We start from the raw sequence: 17,934 nt of genomic DNA, 5'->3' as shown, positions 1-17,934 counted from the left end.
TGCGCAAGCGATGTAGGATAATGTTAATGCACCATTTCAACGTCAGGTTTGAAGTCACACGACACTTTCCCTCCACGTATGCTCTGACATTACTAAATCCCAACCCTTTCTTGCGTCACTAGCTCTGACACCACGTTAGAGTTATTGAACATAACTTTCATTGAAAAACAGTTTTTTTGAGTACAAATCCATTAAATTCTATATACTTTGTAAATTCTAATGTCCAGACAACGTGATAATGCTATAACTACACTATGAGATTCCCTTGTAATCCGGATGGAAATTTATCAACCAGTAAGTTTTGGTTCGTCCTCATTGTTATTTGTACTATTCTATTCTCTAGCTATAAACATGTATTTACAAATGTTTTTGGTCTAATTTTAGTAAATTTAAAAGAAGATAAAGGGCAAAACCGCAATAACAAAAATATGATAAAAATAGAAAAATAGATCCGAAATCCGGGTAAAAGGCGTTGAAGATTAGATGCCAATATTGCCCATATAAAACCCTATTTGTCCGGGAAGAGACACAGATTTAGTATCAAGTTTCTCTCTCTCTCTGTATACAAGTTCATCATTTTTCTTCTAATCTAATCTAATCTTCAAAGGAAATCAATGGCGGATCAACTAACCGATGATCAGATCTCTGAATTCAAGGAAGCTTTCAGCTTATTCGACAAGGATGGAGATGGTTAGATCATCTTTCTTTTCTTCTATTCTCTTACTTTTCAATTGAATCTTTGCATCTCCAAATTCTGCTACTTTTTTCAACCAGATCTGTTTGATTCTCTGTCTAATTTTTTGTTTTGGATCAGTGAATCTATTTCTCTCTCTTTAATGTGTAGATGGTAAAGTAACCTAAAAATCGCTAGTTCTTGATGTTTGATTGTGTTTTATATTATGAAAGATCGTATTTTTTTTCGCACCAGATGATTTTTATTGCTCGATTTTGGTCTTAAGTTATGAATCTGGATCGTGATAAGATGCTTACGCTGACTGTTCTGCTTTTTCTTAAATCCTTTGATTATCCTTTTTGTATATTAGGATCATATTGATTTAAGATGAATTGTATTTGGAATTCACTAGACTTTGGGATTTTGGTTTACGAGCTATGCTAGAAAAGGCTAAAAGTCAAATGTTACCTTAGACCACAACGAAACAGTCCTCATTTCTCTGTCTTGATGGACTTTTTCACTCTGACGATGAAGACTATTGATTCATGTCTAGTGTTAGAGTAGGTCTACTTTTTTAGCCTACACTCTCATTATTCGGCTTTCGTACTTTACCTACAAATTATGTCCAAGAAATCTAGAGGGTAAAATACATCACAAGACTGGGACGTGTAAGACCTCTTGTGTACACACCCATTGAGTTTATATTGTGTTGTTCCTTGTATCGGTTTTTGTTATGACATCGTTCCATCCGTGAACCTTCACTAGCTTGCCTAGATGGAAATTTGCGCTGTATGTAGTTGAATATGTCCAAATTATGGTACCTAGGAAGAAGTGTTGATTATGACGCCTTTTATTCCATAATCTCTATTATGTACCCTTCTTTTCTAGTTAATCCCCTTGACATGGAATTCTGGATGTAATATAAAAAATTTTAGAACTCGATTGATGAATATGGACCGAACCTCTTGATGGAATGGCAATTGCTCCCCTTTCCCGTTGAGAGATGTAATCTACAACGTGCGATTACCCACTCGGTCTACTTCTATAGATCTCTCGGTCTAGTTATCAAATATCAAGACTTGAGGTTGCTATTTCACCTTTTTAAGCTCATTAGTTCTTCAAAAGCTTGAATTAGCTATGTGTTTTGCGGGCAAGAAAATATTTGAAATTTACTTGTACAGTTGGTGAAGAATAATCAAAAGTAAATGTCTCCGTTTCGACATCTAGAAGCCTAGAAGATAATATTAGGGTTCCCAACTGATGCCGCTTAATTGATGAAGTTATTCTCCGCTAGTAACTGTCCACTTCCTATTTCTGTTTTTTCAGCTCTAGCACTTTCTATGAAGTGACAAAAAATTCAATCACACCTGTGGCAATGATAGGCACAAATACCTGACGAATAGCGATGTAGAAAATAATTAGATATATAAAAATAGTGATTTTTATGCTGGTGTTCTTTAGTTTTCCTCCTCAACCGGTATATAGTTCAATTTGTTACTTCCTGTTTCACTTCATATGCATTCTCTCACTAGATAGTCTGGATGGAGATAATCGTTTAAGACTTTTTTTTCCTGCAGGTTGCATTACCACCAAGGAGCTGGGAACAGTGATGCGTTCGCTAGGGCAGAACCCAACAGAGGCGGAACTACAAGACATGATCAACGAGGTCGATGCTGATGGAAACGGAACAATCGACTTCCCAGAGTTTCTCAACCTTATGGCTCGAAAAATGAAGGACACTGACTCAGAGGAAGAACTAAAAGAGGCTTTCAGGGTTTTCGACAAGGACCAGAACGGTTTCATTTCTGCAGCAGAGCTCCGACACGTAATGACCAACCTTGGGGAGAAGCTGACAGACGAGGAAGTCGATGAGATGATCCGTGAAGCTGATGTTGACGGTGATGGACAAATCAATTACGAGGAGTTCGTCAAAGTCATGATGGCCAAGTAAGGATACTACTAATCCCTTATAAAAAAAATGAAAAAGAGAGAAACCGAAGAACGATGAAAGAGAGTGGAGAAGTGGTAGATGATTATGGGGATCAATATAATGTAATCAATTCTCTACCAGAAGTTTGTTTGATATTCTGAAAGAAAGAATGGTAGTTATAGTAGCAAGTAGTGTGTTTGATTTTCTTTTCTTGCCTGTTTTCTTCATCTTGGTTTGGTTCTCTGTAATTTGTGTGTTGTTTTGATTTCTTATGGTGGGATTGACTTTGTTTAGCTTTTTCTCTATCACTTGATTTGAACTATGGACATTGTGTGTTTCCTTTCTCTCTTCTTTCTTGGGCTATTCAAGAGTTCCATATTCATGTTTATTTGCTCTGAATATTTTCTTAAATGGATGCCAAAACTTTGAAGTTCCAATTGTTGAACTGTTTTTTTTGAAGTCTACATTCCCGTAACATATAATGCATGTGTAATCTTTTAAACTATACCATTCAATTTTCGTACCAAATCTTATACGACCAAGGTCTCCCGGATTGCTAGTGATACACATTCTTGGGTCTTACGATTTTAAAAGTCACACTATTGGAAGGGTGTTTAACCTCTTGAGAAGGGTACTACACTGTTTCCCAATGTTGTAGGATTATATTTCTACAACACATCCTTCCCAGGCTAAATCATAGTAGAATAAATCGTGACGATATCGTGTTTTAGGATGATGTGGATTAGTCTTTTGGACTGCTAATGATGATGTCCATTTTGATAGTAACAGGCCTCACAGTTTTGGAAGGTCTTTTTTAAGTAAGGTCGTGTAACTTCTCAAGATGAATATTATACTCTGTATCCCACCAATGGTGCAATTGAGTTTCTACAGCGCTATGCAAAATATTCTTTTTACTCAAACCCGTTGCTATTTGTTAGAAGTGGTTATCGGGAGTCGGAACTCATATGTTGTTTTCATGATTTTCTAGTACCAATATATTCGTTAAACGAACACTTTTTGTAATAGCTATAGACTTTCAGCATTGGTTTCCTAGTTGTTAGGATTATGCCCTTCAACAAGTAGATTAAAATTTTGCATCTAATCTGCATTCCCATCCAAAATACACCATCATTGGTTACAGATGATTATATTGGTGTATTTGTATTTGGTGATACTATGTCCAAAAATAAAAACTATTTTCAAATAACAATATTCATACTTAAACTCCAATTTCTCGACAAAAAATAATTATTATTGTTTGAAAAAAAACGCATATGAAAATTTTCACAAAAAAGATTAATATATTTTCGATATATATTTGTATGAGAATAATTATATATCACCTGATATCCCAATAGTTTTTGAATATAGATAGAAAATCAATTGGCAGAAGTATTACTTATCACTGTTTGCCTGTTTGGTTTCTATTAAAAGCTAGAATTAGAAATCAACTATAGGTGAGAAGAGTAGGTGTGGGAGTATAAAGAAGGTATAGTCAAGTCTATGGCAAACCAACCTATCTATGGTGGTAGTTGGGAAGGAAATGCTGATACTTGTCACTAACTTAAAGTGAGGTTGGTAGAATCAATGGCCATTGTTCAAGAATTCGGACCCCTTCTAAATGGAAATGCATATTTTTTTTTGAAAAGGGTAGCTTAGTACTTTGAGTTCCGGTCTCAAATCCAAGACGTATAGACGGGAAATTATGCAACAGTGATACAAGTACTATCTCGGTGACTTACTTGGTGACTCCCTCTTAACAAGATAAGGGTCATGAGTAGAAAGACCAAAATACCTCTCGTCTTATTAGTTACGTAGACAAGAAAGTCACCTACAAATCATCAAGGAAGTAGTTATATCATTTTTGAATTATAAATATAGTACAAATTATGTCATTAATACATTAGTAAAGATTACCAATCAAAGACCAAACAAAAAAGACTACCAATCAAATTCGTGTAGTACTCCCCTATGTACATGTATATATATGATACATATGTAAAGAATGAGGAGAAAAGAGAGTTTAGAGAGAACATAGTTTAGGGAGAGAGACAAGGAAATATGGAAGGAGAAAGAGAGGAAAGAGTCACCAACCAAAAGAAAATGAAGATACTTTGCCTACATGGATTTAGAACTAGTGGAAGTTTCTTGCAAAAGCAAATCAGCAAGTGGGATCCTTCAATCTTCTCTCATTTTGATTTGGTACCTTACTTTTTACCCATTCTTTTCTTTTGAATCTTTTACCTTTATCATCATTATCATCTTTCTTTAGCTCATGGGGCATGGGCTGTCATTTCAATTAACAAAGAAAATGATAAAGTTAACCTATGTTCTTGGTTAACAAGACCCACAAACAAACATGTTTTCTTCTTAGAAAAATATTTCTTTCATCAAAATATTTCTCTATTATTTTTCTTTTCCGGAACTTGTTATCGAACACCAGTACATGGCCTTAATGGAAAATCACCATCGATCTTTCGTTACGGGAGAGATCAGAATCTTTCACTTAATCTAACGCCTCACGTGTTTGAATATAAACTCCGAGTTCACTTTTGTGGAGCTAGGTAGTTTTAGTTGAGTGTTTATCATGTATCTTTCTCCACTCAAAAGACCAAGACTCGGATCTTATCATTTCCCAAAAGATAAAACCACCATTTGCGTATTTCGATAAAGGAATATGGGTTGTGATGGCAGTACCGTGGTGGTGACCGTGTGGTGGTGGTGGACTGGGGGCTACGTGGTTTGGTGTTGTTGGTGGTGGAGGTAGTATAGTAAGTCTAAATCAGAGGACCCTTCAATCTATAAAGTTTTTAATAAAACAACTGATGGAAGTATTTGGTCATAAAAATGACGGATAAATTTCTGAATCAAATCACTTGCAAGACTCTGACAATACAAGTATTTTCTAAAAGAAATATATAAGTTAAATCCATTGTTTAAAAATCATAAATGTTAGTGGTTAGGTTAAAGGTGTACATATAGTAAATCTAACAATTGCATCTACATAATGAAGGTGTTCCCAGATGGCATTTTTCCAGCAGGAGGTAAATCAGAGATAGAGGGTTTTTTTCCACCACCTTACTTTGAATGGTTTCAATTCAACAAGGTAATTTTTCCACAATTACAATTTTGTTGAAAGGTACCCGAAACAAGAAAATTTAGGCAGATTTGTTAAAATCACGATTACGTGATGATCAAAGAAATATATTAAAATAATTGACACGGTGATATAAACTGGTTTCTCTACAGAAAAATAAATGTTTCATTAATATAGTAGATTAGTGAGAGAACCAGAGAAGCTAGGGTTTTACAAGTCGAAGAATGAAAAGAGGAATTAGGGATTTACATGTTCTTATATGGTCAATGATAGTCAAGAGTCAAGAAGGCTTCAGTCAAAGTCAAGGAGAAGTCAATAGAAGCAGCCCATTATAGCCCAGCCTGTTCAAGTCTCATCTGTGTTAAGGGCACTCTCCATCTGTTAAGAAAAGTTAGTTGATAAGTTAGTTAATCAACCTAACTTTTCTGTTTTCTGTTTTTAAACAACAATCTTAACAAACTTAGTTTGTTTTCTTTTCTTTTCTACTTCTATAAATATAGAGTTGTATAACAATGAATTGATATTGGAAATAAAATTTAGGGTTCATTGAAAACTTACAATTAGAATTATTTGCAAACGAATCAAAGCAAATCACATAAGATTTATGTCCAGAGTGTTGATATTATGCTTCCCAACAATATATAAATAATTTCAAATTTGTTTAATAATTATTATTTCTTTATTTAGGAATTTACAGAGTACCAAAATTTGGATGAGTGCATCTCCTACCTGTGTGAGTACATAACCATCAATGGCCCCTTTGATGGCTTACTTGGTTTCTCTCAGGTTCGATTTTCACATTTTATTTTTCGACAGATTCTTTTTAAAGCAGTGTTTAATTTATTGATATCTATCTCAAACATGACATTTTGAATTGGAGATAGTCTGAAGTAGATTTTCGTGGAATAGAATTGAATGTTTCACCTCTAGTTGTATAACTTCAAGATATACAACTATTGTCCACCGCCCTTTGCTGTAGCGGTTGGACACCTCTCTATAGTAAATTTGCCGGACTTCAGACCTCTTTCATTATGATGGTTTTAATCAGGCGGTTATCGTGCTCATCACATCTTCATGATGTAGCAATGCCTTGTAACGACTAACGTAGATCGTAGTCGATTCCTAAAAAAAAAAAGGATATACAACTATTATTTTGTGCTCAAATGTCATAATTTAGTTTCGAGCTTATTGTATTTCATGAAGTCTCTGATCAATCTTTAGTATCGATTTATTTTCAGGGAGCATGCCTATCAGGCCTTTTATTAGGGTACCAAGCTCAGGTAACACATTCTTTAAGTTGGTTAATTTTTTCTCTAGAATTTATTATATTCTTATGATATATTATATATGTTCCCTTGGGGCCTAGTTAGATAATATTGATCAATAAAATGTGAGACTCATGAAAAAACCATTCTAATTGGGCGGTAGCATGTGTGCTTCTCTACTGGGGGTGTTACCCTCTGAAAGAATAAAATTACGTATAAATTTATTTTTAAATTACTTTTCAAGTTTTTTTTTTTTTGATGAAGATTTTACTTTTCAAGTTAGGTGATTTACTTTTCGTTTAGCCCCATGAAAACAAATACTATATATATATAATATTGCAGGGAAAGTTGTTGAAAAACCATCCAACCATGAAATTTTTTATTTCAATGTCTGGGAGCAAATTTGAGAATCCAAGCATTGGTGAGGTTGCTTATAAAGAACCCATCAAAGTGAAATCAGTTCATTTCATAGGAGCCAAGGACTGGTTGAAATTGCCATCTGAAGAACTAGCAAAAGCATTTGAAAACCCATTGATCATAAGGCATCCCCAAGGTCATATGGTTCCAAGACTAGGTTAGTTACTTAAACTTTCTTCCCTACCCTTCTTTTCTTTTTCGATTATTTTTTCGTAGACGGAATCTAACCTTACGAAGTCATAAATTGTGTCATGAACACTAACATATAAATAAATGGCGGAGGATGTTTCGTATAAACTTCATATGAAGTTTATTTGCCTTTAGTCTTACATCAACAACTTAAGCAGCAACATCACAGTTTTTTTAGAAACAACTTGAAGTATGTTATTTTGAATTTAACGCATTCAATTTTTGAAAATTAAAGAAACAAACACCCACATTTAAATTTGACTCATGGCATAAATCATAAATGTAAGACCCGATATAAAATACATTTAATTGTGTCTCCTTGAACAGATGATGTGACTACAAAACAACTACTTGATTGGACTACGAGCATTGTAAGAGATGTTAGTCTTGCCCAAAACGGTGAGGAACATATAAACGAAAGAGATGACGATTTAAAGAAGACGCAACATGAACATAGAAATGAAGACGATGGTGATTTAAAGAAGATGCAAGATGAACTCAAAGAAGCTCCTCAGAGTAAGAAATTTGTGGAGGACTATATGAACAAATATTGAGCAAAATGAAGCTAAGCATGAAAAAAGCATATGTGAAAATGAAGAAGGAATTTGAAATGAATCAAATGGTTTTTATTAACAAGTTTCATTAGTCTTAATGTCAAACTTATAACTTTGGCAAATACTCTTGGCAAAACTCCTAAATGATATAATTTGATGAATAAAATGCATGTTATATATTTTTGTGATGCTTAGATTACAACTTTGCTTCTTCCTTTTTAGTTATCTGAATTTCCGTTTTACTTTACGGACATAGCGCCTTATTTTTGGGATCGGATTGATATGATTATTCTCTTGTGGCATCGAGTTTAATATCAACCAAAGGAGACCTGCAGGTTTCCAATATGAAAAACGAAAGGGAAACAAAATTTAATTTGGAGAGGGTAGAAAAGATATAAAGAGTAATATTGAGAAGAAATCCAATGGGCTCGCTGGAATTCAATGGGCAGAGGAAAGAAACATCACCAAAGTAATTCTAGAAGGAGACTCAAAGAAGATTATAGATGCTCTGAATGGAAAAAAATCTGAATACCATTGGACAACGATGGATCCAATTGTTCAACTATTGAACAATCGAAAACACTTTCAAGAGTTGCATTTTACCTTCATTGGAAGACGTGCAAACAATAGAACGGATAGGTTAGACAAAAAAGCTAGGAAAACAGGGACAACTATCCATGTGGATGCGAGACATCCTAATGATCATCATGTTGTTATTAACAATAGTGCTAATGAATAAATTGATGGTTAATTCAAAAAAAAAAAAATATTGAGAAGAAATCTGAAAACGCATTGTTTTCTAAACATAATGTAGTTGGTTTAGGGGCCAAACTTTGAGATGTTCAAGGTAGCCAAAAAAGTTATCATTTGGTCAAACTATGGGGTCCAAACAACAAATAACCCGTTTTTAAATGGTTTCCCCTAAATAAAAATTATAAATTAATTAAAGGCATTAAAATCAGAGAGTGGAAAATAGTTTCAATTATAGTTTTTTTCAATTATAGTTTCCTACAAATAGTTCTTATAAGTGCCAGAAATATTATAGTGATATACTCTATGCTAACGTCGTTATAATATTTGAATGCAGTAAATCAGTTTCACAAAAGAAAGACGAAACTTTTCGCAATTACTCGAAATATGATAGAGTCTTCGTGATGCTGTGATTAAAACATAGATTCCAATTTGGGTGAATTGAATTGGGTTCTTAATGAATTTGTCAAAGTTCTACGGTGGATTGGGGTATATATTTATATAAAGTAATAACCTATGGCTACGCCACGTTTCCTTCTTAAAACATTTTACGTCTTTGAAGGTTTAAAACATCCGAAATACATTTGAACTCCCTAAAAAAGTGAATGACTTTGCTCGTAGAGCGCAAGATGAAGAGATTGAAGTATCAATTCAGCTACGCAATATCAAAATTAAATAGATGAATTGAAACTTTTACTTTTTTTTATGTTGAATTAAAAAGGGTTATTTTCCAAATGGCCCCCAACTTTGTGAGCAGTTTCCTGCCTGACCCCCTAGATTAGCAAAAATACCCATATGGCCCCCTTTTTCCGTTATCTTTAACTGTCCGTTACTCTCACTCCTCCACCTCATTTCCTCTCTCTGCCAAGTCACCTGAAAGCATAGGAAATATGTCCCCCCGGGGGACATACTATTAATGAAAATCCATTAGTTCTAGCTCGAAGTTTGCCCTTAGTTGTCTCGAAGCCGGCCAACGACCTTCAAACATAAAAAAAAAACTTTTTTTTTCTCTCCCCTCTCCCTCTCTCTAATATTTTTTTCTTTCTTTCCCCCCTCTCTCTAATTTCTAGAGAGAGAGGAGAGAGAACAAAAAATTATATATATATATATTTTATGTTTGAAGGTCGCCGACCGGAAATTTGGCCGGCCGGCGACCCCTGCCGGAGAAGATGATGATGTGGCATTTCAGGTGACTTGGCAGAGAGAGGAAATGAGGTGGAGGAGTGAGAGTAACGGACAGTAAAAGATAACGGAAAAAGGGGGCCATATAAGTATTTTTGCTAATCTAGGGGGCCAGGCAGGAAGCTGGTCACAAAGTTGTGGGCCATTAAATAACCCAATTAAAAATAAACTAATTATAGAATATCTAGGGCAAAGAAAAAGAATAATTTAGTCCATAAACTAGGCTTCCCTTCAAGAGCTTATACCATCCCAGAATTTGACAAATATTATTTTTCAAACCAAGCCACCTAATTTTCATCATAAAAAAAAAAAAAACAAGCTACCTAAAGGGATTTTTTCATTTGGTGTAAATAGACACATTCGAGTATATGTAAGTAGGCGTTTTGAAAAAACAAAAATTTCTGGAGCACAAAATTTTAAACAAAATTATGGATTCTGTCGAACTTGATGGAGTACAAATTTTAAAAGTAAACTGTAGGGTTTATCAAATTTTCCGGGACATCGAAACACCTTTTTCTTCTTCATGTAAGACCACCACCCCTACAGGTTCTCTTATCTCTCTCTCCTCTTCCATCTTCATCTAAGTAGAAGATTATTATACTTAATTGGTCTAATTGAACTTTTCTTTTGCCACCTTGGTCATTTTACTAGGCTTCTTCTTTTAGTCAAAATAGAATTAATGACTATGATTGTTGCACTAGTATAATTTCTTAAGATACAACACCATAAAAATTAGTCTATATTGGAAAACCTTAAGATGTCAAAAAGGAAAACTTTTGCGTCGGCCGCTGTACTATTATTTTAAAGATACAAAAATATTACACGCATACCGGTTAAAAAATATTATAATGATGTACGTTTATAAAATTCAGATGGAATAATGAGGTGCTTCAAATAATTTAAAAACCAAAATGTGTTAAAAACACTTAAATCTATTAGATGCTTCCTAGTGAATTTGTCAAAGTTATATAGTCGATTTCGACAACTTTATTTTTTCTTAGGAAATGATTTTTTTTCACACATGAAATGCATTTACATTTGACTTGGACTTGGCTTTTTCATTAGAATCAATGTATAGGATAATTAAGACAAGAACATTTTTACATTTTGGTTTAGTAGGTTCTCATATAAATTGAGCTTTGGACATCATAACTTATCATAACCCATTCATCTCTTCTGTTCAAGTACTTCCTTCTTAAAAAGTGAAAGAGCTCTCTCTTAATTTCATGGCTAGCTTTAGGCAGCTGATTTGCTTTCTTGTTACTACATATTTTCTCTCAATAAATCAATATGGAACTGCTGCCAATCTGCAAACTCCAAAGGTAATTTATATGAATCGGCTTAGCTAAGACGTGTGATAGTGGTGTTAAACTTGTAGTTATCCAACTTAAAACATATTGACAGTGAGAGGAGAGGCTTAGATATTACTCCATATTCTAGGGTATAATTTCTCATGTGGAATTATTCTTTTTTGAGAATGTAATATAGTATCGTTGTCTCGAATTCAAGATCGAAAGGGTGGAAACCAACTTGGTAACCGTAATCAAAGATTGTTGACATATGAGACTGTTCTCACACGTTCTTTTACGCGTGGTTTTCTTTAAACTTGGCATGTATATGAATGACGTATAGCACTTGTAGTCTTTAAACCTATCACGTGTAATTTTAAAACCACCTCGGTGCCCACACTAACACACCCAAACTATTAGTAAAGAGTATTTTTTAGGTACCTCACTAACATGTTAAATACCTCTTTCAACAAACAAAAACATTTTCTCAAATAAAAAAACATGTTAAATATCTATATTGAGCAAATAACAAATCCTTGCTCTGTGTCTCATGAAAAAAAAGAGAAGGGAAATGATAGAGTGCCCAGCAATTTTGCCCATTAAATTGCCCAACTTTCCTTATTTAGAAATAAAAGCGGTCCCCACCGTAGTCAAACTTTGAAAAACCCTTGTCTTTTAGTGATTCCACATCAGCTGGGCAATTTAATGGGCTAAAAACTGGGCACTCTAGCATCTCCCGAGAAGGGAATTGTTTCTTTTTGTAAGTTAATTTTTTATTTGATTGTGCTAAGAAGTTTGAATTTAATTGTATCAATTTCTCTTTTGTTGTTTCTCTTGTTTTTCAGTCATACATTGTATATATGGGAAGAAGCAATAGAGAGAGTGATGTTGAAGCTGCAAAAGTAGTTCATTCGGCTTTATTGTCATCTGTCATTCCAAGGTTACATATTCACCGAAACCCTTTTAAAAAAAGAAAGAAAAATGTCTCTATGCTCAACACTTATTCCTGTCCGGTATGCGTCCGAACAGAATTTAGAATGAGTAAAATACTTTCTCTAAATCATGTTCGAACACATCATGTCTGAACCCATACCCTACTCTTGATACGATCAAAATAAATGTTGGGCGGAGCATCACAGTTGCAAAAGAATTATTCAAGATATAGTTTAGGGTTTATTCCTATTTGACCCCCCTAGTTTGTGATCTTAGCTCTTCAATCCACCTTTTTTGTCCAAATAAAATTTATCTCATTAATGCCCCGCTCTCCCCCACCCCCATGCCCCAACCCTTTCTGTGGTCTTTCATGTCTCTATCCTCTCGCCTCTATTTTCAAATAAAATTGTAGATGAAGAAAAAAAAGTCCATATATAAAATGGGGTACAAAACCGATTTTGAAACAGTTGCAGCCAACGAGGAATTAGTCCTATAGTTTACGATCGTTCCTAACTTATTAACATTTGAGATGGATTATCTTTTACTGATTTATTTATATTCTTACAGTGAGGAGAGCCATAGACAGTGCCCAAAGCACATTTATCATCGTTCTTTTAAAGGTTTCTCAGCCATGCTTACAGAAAAAGAAGCTTCTACACTATCTGGTACATAATTTCTCGTTCCGAGTCTTCCTACATGAGTGGTTAAATTTAGAGTGAATGATGGTAAATTCATAAGTTTTTTCTTAATGCAGAAACAAATGAAATCCTATCAATTTTCGAAGACCCAATGCTCGAACTCCACACAACACGTTCTTGGGATTTCTTACAAATGGATAGTGCGATGAAATCAAAGAAAGTACTTTCTAATGGTTCAAGCGACGTAATTATTGGTGTCATAGACTCTGGGATTTGGCCAGAATCACCTAGTTTTAGGGACGATGGCATGGGGAAGATTCCATCGAGCTGGAAAGGAGTCTGTATGAAAGGACATGATTTCAAAAAATCTAATTGCAATAGGTATTAGCAACACATTTTTCTCCTTGGCCTCAAATTAATAACGCCAGGACGAATAACTAGTGGTGTCAATTAGGCTAGCCAAGCTGGCCTAACTCGCTAGAGGCAGATTACGGATTCAATGTAGTCAGATTCGCCTATATAGCTGTGTCAGGCCTGCCTAAATAGTCGGGCCAATCCAGCATGATTTGGTTATCATATAACTCCACCTATCCCAGACGCAACCCAAGCTTGACTAAACAGCTAAGTCGTGTTGACCTGATCCACTACGTGCTGGGGTCCGACCTGCCAAAACAGTCGGGTCAGGCTGACTGGGCAATGGGCATGATATCATACAGCTCTGCTCTATATCGGGCCTGACCATAGCCTGGGAAATAGCCAGGTTGGGACGGCCCATGAGCTTGACCCCGCTATCTATTATATAAAACAGAAGGGAAAACGATGACTGGGACAAACATCCTTATTTAATTATGCATATTGTCTGGAAGCCCTTCTCAAAATTTAAAATATAGTCCTTCGTAGAGATAAAGTTACCTATTTAGAAAACGATAATCCTTTCCTTCTTAGAAATAAAATAACTAATTTACGAAAAAAAGAAACAAAATAAATTTCAAGGGTTAAAAAAAGAAATTAAAATCTCTCTCTCTCTCTCAATAAAATAATAACTAATTTAAGAGAAAAGAAACAAAAAAATAATACAAAAAAATAATAACTAATAAAAATCTCTCTCTCGATGAAATATAACAATAAATTTCGTAACATTTGATCGATACAAGTGTCCGTGCCCTAGGGCACGGGATATACCCTAGTATGTTAAAATAACACAAGCCACAATATGCTTGAGCTTGATATATTTACAAAATGTATCTAACATTGTTTTTATCATGCATTATAGGAAGTTAATTGGTGCAAGATATTACAATCTTTCCGAGAATTCGACTAAAGTAGATGATTCACCAAGAGATAGCTCAGGCCATGGTACACATACAGCTTCAACGGCCGGAGGTATGCCGGTTGCGGGTGCTAACTATCATGGACTAGGAAGAGGATTAGCAAGAGGTGGTTTTCCTTCTTCAAGACTAGCTATATACAAAGTTTGTTCAAAAGATGGTTGTCCAGGATCAGCCATACTAAAAGCTTTTGAGGATGCGATTGAAGATGGAGTTCATATAATCTCCATATCACTTGGTTTAAGAACAATGGCTCCTTTTCTAACAGATCCAATAGCCATTGGGTCATTGCATGCAATTGAAAAAGGGATAATGGTAGTTGCCTCAGCAGGGAATCAGGGACCTATTCCCTCTACTGTCGGTAATTCTGCACCATGGATCTTCACTGTTGCCGCTTCAAGCATTGATAGAGCTTTTAAGTCTAGTATTGTTCTTGAAGACCAAAATAATCTCCTTGAAGTAAGTCTATCTATGAACTCTCAAATTTCATTTCCCTTCTTTTGCTGATCCCAAATCTAGATTTGATATCTGGCTCGAAATCTGAAGTGACTCTAGTCGCATTTCAGTCTGGTTCGTACGCATGACTTGTACGAATGACTGAGTAAACCTGTTTTTTGATCGATTTGAGTCACTGTACGGCTAAAATAATCTGAAACGACTGTTGTATAAAAACAAGTCAAACTCGTAGTACTTCCTTGACTAAATTTTTTCTTATTTCTACTCAGGGTTATAGCATAAATTTTTCGAATCTTAACCGTACGAAGAAGTATCCACTAGCATTCGGAAGAGATATTTCTAATACCTCTAGCACTTTGGTAGCTGCAAGGTTCACACATAAATCTTTTCATACTCATGTACACATGCGCGCGGGCACACACACGCAGCTCTATATATATATAGTATTCATAGAAGATACTCACATGGGTTAGTATATGTTGTTGCAGCAACTGTGAACCTGGATCACTAGACAAAAGAAAGCTCATTGGGAAAATAATTGTATGCATCAACACTGGTTCAAGCGAAATGAGAACAACCAAAGTAACAACTTCAATACTTGCTGAAGCTAAAGGTCTAATTTTAATTGATGAGACTACTAAAGGTTTTACGCTTACAACTGGTGATTTCCCCTTCTCACAAGTTAATAACCAAGTCGGAGCGGAAATCCTTAAGTACATTAACTCGACTCGGTAAGTACAGTTACCTGTTTTAAACAAACTTATATATATAGTCTATTTCTTAACTGTATAGCCTTGCAGGAATCCAAGAGCGAGTATTCTTCGATCCGTCGATGTACCTAGGTTTAAACCTGCACCGGTTGTTGCTTATTTTTCATCTAGGGGTCCTGGAAATCTTACTGAAAGCATTCTCAAGGTTACTATTACTTTCGAGCTTCATCCACCCTTCCTGGTTATATACAATAAATATATATATTTTAGTTGAGATTCTAACTCCGCTTCGGGCCGCCAAACGGTTGGGCCGAACCTGTTTACGATGATGCAGCCAGATGTAACTGCTCCCGGTGTTGACATATTAGCTTCAGTACCGCCGACCAATAGTGACGGGGACTTTGCAAGTGGAGAACAAACAGATTTTGGGTTTATGTCAGGGACATCTATGGCTTGCCCTCATGTTTCAGGAATAGCTGCTTTTATCAAATCTGTAAGACCAAATTGGACACCTTCTATGATCAAATCAGCCCTTATGACCACAACAACCACATTTGACAACCTAAGGAACCCCATTTCAAACAACTCTGATGGGCTAGCAACTCCACATGAGATGGGTGCTGGTGAAATAAGCCCAATTAGAGCTCTAAATCCAGGATTGGTTTACGAAAACGAATTTTCAGATTATCTCAATTTTCTTTGTTATTATGGATATGATACCAAGAACTTGTCTCGGTTGCTTAGTCGTGATTTCAGTTGCCCGGAAAAATCATCAGAAGATCTCATTTCTGATGTTAATTATCCTTCGATTTCCGTTAGTAATCTTCGAGTTGTTAGAAGAATCAAGAGGACATTAACAAATGTTGGGCCTAGAAATTCGACTTATACTGCGAAAATAGATTCTCCTACTGGTTTGGCAGTTCAAGTTTCACCGAAGAACCTATTGTTTTCTGACGGAGTTAAGAAAGCCTCTTTCGAGGTCTCTTTCGATGGACGAAATGCAAGAAAGGGGTATAACTTTGGTTCGGTAACTTGGTCTGATGATATACATTTTGTCCGTACAGTGTTCGCAGTAAATGTCAAATAGCCCAAAGATATACATATATAAATGTCAAATTAGTTTTCTATGATAAAACATACATAATGATAATGCTTAAATTGGTCTCGACTATTCTCTTCGAACATTTTGATTCCCTTCGATTTCTTATCTGCAATACAATCCTATCTAGTTAATATCCCTAAGTAGGGAATACCAAAAATGAAATTTAAAAGTCTCTTTCAAAAATGAGTGGAGAGAGGGAGACTGATAAGAGTAAGAGATATAATCATATAACCGAGTGGGTAAAAGGCAGGTCACACCCTAGTAAGCTTGACAGCACGGCCAAGCCGACCCCCCTGAACCACAAGATCGGTTGGGTGATTCCATGGGTAGCGAGAGACACGTTTCTGTTAGAATAGTTAGTCCCACATTGTAAAATTGATAAAACTTCTCTCTTGTGTAACTCTTTATAAAGAACTTATGTAATAGCTAGGAAATCAATACAATTTCTCTTTTCTTACAGTTTCAATCACCATAAAGTATTGTCCGAAAACAACTTATTTTATACAAATGAGTTCTATTCTTTTTTGGGAAATTTTAAAAGGCCCCCCGTTTTTGTTAAAAGGCCTCCCCGCTAAAAGCGCCCCTCATTATAACCCATTTGGTTATAGGGCCCCCTCTACAAAAGAGCACCTCCTTCATCAATATTTGACCTAACGGCAAAGTTAACGCCGTTAGGTCAAACTTAACCCAAGACCGGTGATGTTGACCACGCCACATCATCACCTTCTCCGGCAGGGTCGCCGGCCGGCCGGCGACCTTCAAATTTTTTTTTTTTATTCTCTCTCTTCTCTCTCTCTCTCTAAAAACAAAATTTTTTTTTTTTTTTTTAAACTCTCTCTCTCTCTACAGATCTAGAGAGAGAGAGCAGATCCAAAGGGTCTGCGAAACAGACCCTTTGAAGGTCTGTTCGCAGACTTAGAGGTCATAGACCCTTTGAGATAATAAATTTTTTTTTTTGAAGGTCGCCGGCCGGAAGTTTGGCCGGCCGGCGACTCTGCCGGAGAAGATGATGATGTGGCGTTGTCAAATGATGTGGGTGAAATACACCTTTAAAGGGGGTTTTTTTCACCCATTCAAAGAGGGGGGCCCTTTAACCAAGCTAAGTCAAAGGTTTTTTACTAAGTCAACGAAACCATGGGGAGGCCTTTTAACAAAAACGGGGAGGCCTTTTAAAATCTCCCTTCTTTTTTTTGTTGAAGAATAGAACTCATTTCTGAGGTTGCTTATAAAGAACCCATCAAAGTGAAATCAGTTCATTTCATAGGAGCCAAGGACTGGTTGAAATTGCCATCTGAAGAACTAGCAAAAGCATTTGAAAACCCATTGATCACATGGCATCCTCAAGGTCATATGGTTCCACTACTAGGTTAGTTACTTAACTTTCTTCCTTCCCTTCTTATCTTTTTCGGCTATTTTTTCGT

At 35.6% G+C, this 17,934-nt stretch overlaps 3 protein-coding genes across 3 annotated transcripts; all 3 read left to right on the top strand.

Annotated features, from left to right (window-relative positions):
* Positions 1-367: 367 nt before the first annotated feature.
* LOC147540230 (calmodulin-7) lies at positions 368-3,040 on the top strand. The gene is made up of 2 exons (XM_086639755.1): positions 368-690; positions 2,251-3,040. Exons 1-2 carry the CDS (start codon positions 615-617, stop codon positions 2,622-2,624), a joined length of 450 nt encoding a protein of 149 aa, XP_086495881.1. The 5' UTR covers positions 368-614; the 3' UTR covers positions 2,625-3,040.
* A 1,463-nt stretch (positions 3,041-4,503) lies between these two features.
* On the top strand, positions 4,504-8,304 carry LOC147540229 (uncharacterized). The gene is made up of 6 exons (XM_086639754.1): positions 4,504-4,805; positions 5,617-5,709; positions 6,388-6,486; positions 6,939-6,980; positions 7,308-7,539; positions 7,899-8,304. The coding sequence occupies exons 1-6, from the start codon at positions 4,665-4,667 to the stop codon at positions 8,123-8,125; spliced, it is 834 nt and encodes a 277-aa protein (XP_086495880.1). The 5' UTR covers positions 4,504-4,664; the 3' UTR covers positions 8,126-8,304.
* A 2,975-nt stretch (positions 8,305-11,279) lies between these two features.
* On the top strand, positions 11,280-16,569 carry LOC147540228 (CO(2)-response secreted protease-like). Its single transcript, XM_086642497.1, has 9 exons — positions 11,280-11,379; positions 12,192-12,286; positions 12,847-12,944; positions 13,034-13,298; positions 14,191-14,704; positions 14,971-15,071; positions 15,190-15,432; positions 15,502-15,616; positions 15,746-16,569. The coding sequence occupies exons 1-9, from the start codon at positions 11,284-11,286 to the stop codon at positions 16,496-16,498; spliced, it is 2,280 nt and encodes a 759-aa protein (XP_086498623.1). The 5' UTR covers positions 11,280-11,283; the 3' UTR covers positions 16,499-16,569.
* The last annotated feature ends 1,365 nt before the right edge of the window (positions 16,570-17,934 follow it).

Source organism: Eschscholzia californica, unplaced genomic scaffold (assembly GCF_041429995.1).
Source record: "Eschscholzia californica isolate CP2 unplaced genomic scaffold, dmEscCali1.0.p SCAF_5, whole genome shotgun sequence".
NCBI classification, from domain to species: Eukaryota; Viridiplantae; Streptophyta; class Magnoliopsida; order Ranunculales; family Papaveraceae; genus Eschscholzia; species Eschscholzia californica.
The sequence above is the reverse complement of the archived record's forward strand: the minus strand, read 5'-3'. Positions and strand labels throughout refer to the sequence as shown.